A 6,868-nucleotide genomic window follows, 5' to 3' on the forward strand; every position below is an offset into this window, starting at 1 on the left:
TATCACCCCTTCTGTGCTTACCCAGTATGTCCATTTCTTCCTTGCCTACTTTTTACACCAAGTTACTTTTAAACTTGTACTCTGCTATGCTGCCAATACTCTCTCCATGTTATAGACTGCTTATCCTAAAGTGTTCCTTCTATGGTGCGGTTCATCAGGACCCTACCATAGTCTGCTGGTAATGAAGCTTAATTGGAACCACATGGTTCTGAGTTACATTAAAAGCTAAGACTGACAATATAATACACTGATATTCTTTGAATTTATCAACTGGCTGAAAAACTAAAATGACATTTCATTTTACAGTTATTCTGCTTTCCACATGCATGCGATATCACGGTTTGGAAAAAAATTGAATTAAATCCCTGGTCAGCACCCAAGTAGTTTTAGATGCTTTTAGGTGTCTTAGGTCCATTAGAAGGCATGCATTAATGCATACTAATATTCCTTAAAAGTTATGTAGCAGTAGAGAAAGAGATGTACTCGACTATTGCTAATGAGTTTGGCATGCTTAAGACATTAGCCTTTTAAGAAATGCTATAAAGCAAACTGAATCTGCCATTCAAATCTGCTTTGGAAAAGAAATTAAAGCAATAGCTTTGACAGATTTTTAAAAGGTAAATTATAGTAAGCCAACGTTGTCATTTAAATTCAAATCCCTGTTTCTGAGTATGATGCATGATTAAAAGGCATTATAATGGAAAATATAAGCAAATATCAATACTTTAACATAGCATTAAAAAAAGAAAAAAGAAAAAAAAAGCAGTGGAAACCTGAGTAAAAAGAAGCCAGGAAGCAGCTGAAAAAGAGACCGGTTCACTGTGAGAAATGTAAACCTCTCAGACAGTGCTACGGCCCCGAATCCAACAGCTCAGAAACAAGGCCAATTATTGCAAAATATTAAACATATATGGTAAAGCTGCAAACTTTTCAAAAGAGTCATAAGAATGAAAGCAGCTACACAGAAAACAGCCAGGGCTTCATAAACCCAAAATCTTTGCTATAACTACTATGTGCAGGAATAGATTCTTTCTATCAAGTTCCTTATATGTAGTATACTTTATAGTATTCAAACTGTAAACTTTATGATAAAGAGTTAAGATAATAAATCTTTATTACTGCAAATGGCAAGTAACCGTATCTTTTGAAATAGTTGCTTGTGTGACTCCAGCTTTTGACAGTAAGTCACTAAGCTACTACAAACCAATCCTCCAATATTCCACCTTTCTGAACTAGAGATGACTCACATAAGATAGAAACACAGAATCATGGAATTTTAGAGATCACAGAGGCTTCAATCAGCAAAATTCTCTTACTGTGCAAGTAAGTAAAATGAAACCAAAAAGCTTTAAGTGATAGACCTAATACCTGATAAAAATGAATGAGGCTGTCAGGATTTTATTCCTATTTTGTTTTCTTTCATACTATACAATGCACTCAAAAGCCTCATGTAGCCAGAATTTCTTCTGCTTCTGCTGATTGGGGTCGTCTTAACCTTGATTTGAATGACCATGACAGTTTCAGATTCACATTCATTCCCCAGCAATCATGTTAGTACTATTTTCAATTCAATTCTTGTAATATATGGGAGGTTTGTTGTCAAGGAGATCAATAACTATTGTGGATCTCTGGCACTCATATGGATGGAAGACCAAAGCATTTTATCCTTGAGATATCTCCTCAACCTCCATCCTGCCCCCGAAAGGGAAAATAGCAGAATGTCTTGTATTTCTCTTGCCATTTCCCCTGGTTTACAAATACTTAATTTAAAAATTATTTATTTACTGCACCCCAGTGAAGAAAAACTGTTCCAAATCTATTAATGTTTTCATTATTCGGTTGAATAGTTTTACCTTTTTATGTAATAAAAGAAAATAATATGCTTCTTGACTAAATGTTACTTGTCAAGAAACAAAAAGTTAAGAGATGTAACAAATTATTTCTAATTTTAATCAGATTGGGATGGTGGAATGTATGTAGGGAAATATAAAGAAAAGAATAAAAGAATGAAATCCAGAAAGTATAATGCGTACATACAAAAATGTAAATTATTGAGAAAGAAATTGCTATAAATTTGTTAAACACGCACACACACACACACACACACACACAGAAAATTGCCTTGTTCATTTCCCACTGCATTTTACTTTTCTATTAGGACACACACAAACATAAATGCACACTTTTCTGTACGCTTTAACATAAAAAATAACCATTAACTACTTACAAAAAAATCTTTTGATTATAAGTCTTTTAGTAGTTCAAATCCTACTAATTCCACAAAAAAGGTTTGTTATAATTACCAACACAATACTTGCTACTGGCATTACTGAACTTCTAAAGAGGGATTTACTATTGTACTTATTAGCATAATAAAATTTCCTTCCTTTTCAGAACAGGATGATTTGAGGATTTATTTCTCTTTTTTTCAACTAACTTAAGCTAAACTTAGATCACAATAATTGGAAGGACAAATTCTATAACATGTTACATTATGGTAACGTTAAGAGTCAAACAGTATTAAAAACTGTTCACAAAAACTGTTTTTCTGTGCCTGGACTATACAGATGCACTCTAAGTTTTGTTTCCCTCTTTTTCCCCTTAACTAGCATTAGGAAAAATCCACAGTGAAAATATCACTCATTATAAAACAACTACTGACTGTCACATAGATATTTTGGCCCTCAATTGTGAGGAGTGGCATATTCAGTTGTTCTCTATTAAGTGGGAGGATTTTTGCTGAGATGCATCTGTAAAAGCACACTGGGACAACCTATGATTAAAAGTTTCAATTCTGTAGGCAGTTTGACAATGCAGAAGAATAAAAATTTAGTCATGGGAAAGAACAAAACTAGTAAATTCATACAAACATGGAGCAAAAAATCTTTGCATGCCTCATTAGCAGGCTGTACGAAACTCATTAGTCACACACAAGATATTTGAATGGGGAGACAGAAGGTAAATTTCTTTTTGTTATGACATTAGCAATAATCTGTATTATAATTTTGGGAGAAAAACAATATGAAAAGTAAGTCACTGTAGCCCAGGAAAAGTCAGAAAATAATTTCTATTAAAATAGAACAACAATGTACTTAAAACTAATGAATGAATGGTGCCATAATGACGCTCCCATTATAAAGAATAACTTTTGATGACTTTCAAAATTAGAGCACGTATTAGATTATATTACTTGAAGTGGATTGTATTATTAGCCTTCAGGAAAACTTGAATTAAACGGAGTCATAATTAAGAGAGAAGCTGGCTAAAATGACCAATGCTTGTATTCAACATCCACTGAAAGAACATCTGTCACACATACAACACAGGGTTAGTAATACAAAAAAGGAAAGACCTAACATGAAGTCTAAGACAACTCCTAGGAGCAAAGGATTAAAAACCTGGCAGTTCCCCCACAGGAATGATAAGTAACAATCCTATCTGGTTAAAGAAGTTGGTGAGCCACAAAGGAGAAACAAGGACACTTCTCATCAGATTGGCCCATGTAGGCATCTTTCTCCTAAAACTGCGGCTCCCCTTAAGAGTGGCACATATCAAGAGCAAGAAACTGCATAAGTGGAGGGTTATATGGCCTCAGTGAGTCATGGTGATATAGCCTGAGAGCCTCCAACAGTGACAACCAGCTAACATGGTCTCAAAGATGCCAAGAAACATACCACTTCAACAGCTAGAGTTATGAAAGGCTGAAAAGTACCTTATTATACATCTGGGGCAGAAGCACAAATCTAGGTGGGAAGCATAGAAATAAATGAATTCAGTAAAGATAGTTTTTTATACTGAAGTCACAGCTGTTTTCACAGAAAGCTTAAAGAAAATTTGAGAGAGGCAAAAGGAAAAGGATCTTTTGAGTTTTAATATATTTGATATTCTTAGGGTTAGATTGTATTTGGTTTAAAAATATCTTTCACTATATAACCAGCAAACTGAAAAAGCACAAAAAAGATGTTTGAGAACATCATTCCTTTTAAAGGCATACTGAGAACAAGACATCAAAATGTCTTCACCAGGCTAGATTCTCAGAGGTGGGTCACTTTGATTCCTGCTTCTAGTTAGCTGCTCGGGAGACACCTTAGCTTGCCGTGCCTCTCTTTTGCTATTAACAGAGGTGGATTATCAGGCTGCAAAGGAGGATTCACTACAGTGGCACTGAGTAACAAGAAGCTGCTCATCACTTTGCTTTGCATGGTACAGTCTTCTCATTATGGTTTGTGGCTCTATACACATCAGCATATAAACCTGACAGTGTCATTTTCTGGCAGGTGCTAAGATTTGCCCACTCTTTGAAATCTCACTGGTTTACATATTCATATGGACCATATCTGAGACCCTTGATGCATGGAGTATGGTTAACATCTTAATAGTAACACTAAATAAAGCAGAATGAAAAAAGCTATATCAGTAGCTAAGAAATCATAGCCTCAGAAACATTACTCACCTGTCTGTTGTGCAGGCTGTGGCAGTGGTTGGTTTAGATGTGAATTGTAATGGACAGAAGGGATTGGGCGATACTGAGGTTGACTGGAGTGATAGTGGCCTGGAGCACAGTAACAGGCTGGCATCTAGGATAAGTATTGAAGAAGAAAAAACAATTTCACTTGCAAATAAATGTTTTCTCTGAGGAACAAAAGAATGTATTTAGTAATAATTTTTACTATTATTACCCAAAAAGAGATTTTCTTAGCTTTAAATTTATCTGAAAAAATTTAAAAAAATTTAAGCATACAGTATACATAGCAAGAGACACCTACCAATATGCCTGGCAATTAGATTTAGTAGGTTTAAATTTTTTGGTCCTATTTGTTTCAGATTTTTCTCTCTCTTTTATAAAAACCAAACACTATTAAAATAGCTAAAGGTTTAACTCTAGCATTCTTCTGTCCTATATTAACAGAAAAACCATTATCCTACAGTTGGCACTGATCTTTCCTATAAATGTCTCGGAACCTCTACTATATATACATATCTGTTATCCATACAGAAAATGCTGAGGATCTAAAAAAGGTACATTTATGGAACTCAACTATATATAACACAATGCAAATTATTTTGCAATTAACATTCTTTTTTGAGGCTTCTCTTGGTTGAAATGTGTACACTGCTAGCTCATTCAACTTGATATGTGAACTGCAATCATTATTATATAAATTAGCCAGTTTATCTATTCTAGTACTAATACACAGGTGCACTGGTTCCATTTTTTGACTTTTCTCATATTTCTAGTGCAAATTAAAATATCAATACAAATCTTATTGTCAATTATACCATAATAAAGCTGGGAGAAAAGCCAGTAAACTAGCTTGATTATATTTACTTCTGGAGCTATTTAAAAAAAAAAATTTTTATTGTTTATTTCTTGAGAAAGAAAGAGAGAGAGACAAAGTACAAGTGAGGGAGGGTCAGAGAGAGAGTGAGGCACAGAATCTGAAGCAGATTTCAGGCTCTATGCTGTCAGCAAACAGCCCGATGTGGGGTTTGACACCATGAACCGTGACATCATGACCTAAGCCAAAGCTGGACACTCAAGTGACTGAGCCAACTAGGTGATCCTCCTTCTGGAGCTATTTATACTAGTTGTGCATTTCTCTTAATCTGACCTAATATGGAATAAGGAATAAACCATTAATTCAGTGATGTAGAAGTTATGTGGTAAATTAACTTTATTAGCTTCATAAGCTCTTTCAGGTTCTGCTCTTCCAATTGGATTACTTCTCAGAGACATCTGTAGACACCTTAAAGAGTGTCCATTTCATCTGGAAACCAGCTGGAGTACATACAGAATTTCTGTGTCAGTTATAAGCCAATAATCTCCTAAACTGTAACTATAACATTCTTCTGATTTTGAAACATTAGATACAATACACATGTGGTCCCTTAATTGTTCCTGGAGGTATCAGCAAGCAGTAGGTTTGTCCTGATTTCAGATCTTAATCCATTATTATGCTTTTCAGTATATGTATGTATATCAGTAACAGCATATTCTTTTCTCCCTCATAATTTAAAAAAGACATCACTGGGGTGCCGGGGTGTCTGGGTGACTCAGTTGGTTAAGCACCTGACTCTCGATTTCAGCTCAGGTCATGATCTCATGGTTTCGTGAATGTGACCTCTGTGTCAGGCTCTGAACTAAGAACACAGAGCCTGCTTGGGATGCTCCCTTTCTCTTTGCCCCACCCTGGCTTGTGCACGCTTTCTCGCTCTCTCTCTCTCAAAATAAGTAAATAAACTTATCGCTTCTCGGCCTTTTGGCTAAGATCAAGTGTAAATAAACTTAAAAAAATGTGTTGATAGTTTCCTGTCTCACGTTCAGGTCCTTTATCCATTTTGAGTTTATTTTTGTGCATGGCGTGAGAAAATGATCTAGTTTCATTCTTCTGCATGTTGCTGTCTAGTTCTCCCAACACCATCTGTTAAAAAGGCTGTCTTTTTTCCATTGGATATTCTTTCCTGCTTTGTCAAAGATGAGTTGGCTGTATACTTTTGGGTCCACTTCTGAGTTCTCGATTCTGTTCCATTGGTCTATGTGTCTGTTTTTGTGCCAATACCATACTGTCTTGATGATGACAGCTTTGTAGTAGAGGTTAAAGTCTGGGATGGTGATACCTCCTTTAACATTTATTTTTTGAGAGAGAGACACACAGCATGAGTGAGGAAGGGGCAGAAAGAGAGAGGGAATCACAGAATTTGAAACAGGCTTCAGGCTCTGAGCTGTCAGCAAAGAGTCTTTGTGTGCGGGGATCGAACACACAAACCGTGAGATCATGACCTGACCTGAAGCTGGCTGCTCAACCGACTGAGCCACCGGTGCGCCCCCAAAACAATACTGAAAAAGAACAAAGTTGGGGTGCCTGAG

At 35.8% G+C, this 6,868-nt stretch overlaps 1 protein-coding gene and 1 pseudogene across 9 annotated transcripts in view; one reads left to right on the plus strand and one right to left on the minus strand.

Annotated features, from left to right (window-relative positions):
* Positions 1-6,868, minus strand: part of R3HDM1 (R3H domain containing 1) — a 205,841-nt gene that overhangs the window by 67,222 nt on the left and 131,751 nt on the right. For all 9 annotated transcript variants that reach the window (XM_039229938.1, XM_039229936.1, XM_039229931.1 and 6 more), the window contains one exon: positions 4,454-4,577. In XM_039229938.1, coding sequence (XP_039085869.1) covers positions 4,454-4,577 — 124 coding nt within the window. The remainder of the gene's footprint in view (positions 1-4,453; positions 4,578-6,868) is intronic.
* On the plus strand, positions 6,245-6,424 carry LOC120230393 (annotated as a pseudogene).

The sequence above is a fragment of the Hyaena hyaena genome, unplaced genomic scaffold (assembly GCF_003009895.1).
Source record: "Hyaena hyaena isolate Hyena2069 unplaced genomic scaffold, ASM300989v1 scaffold_41, whole genome shotgun sequence".
NCBI classification, from domain to species: Eukaryota; Metazoa; Chordata; class Mammalia; order Carnivora; family Hyaenidae; genus Hyaena; species Hyaena hyaena.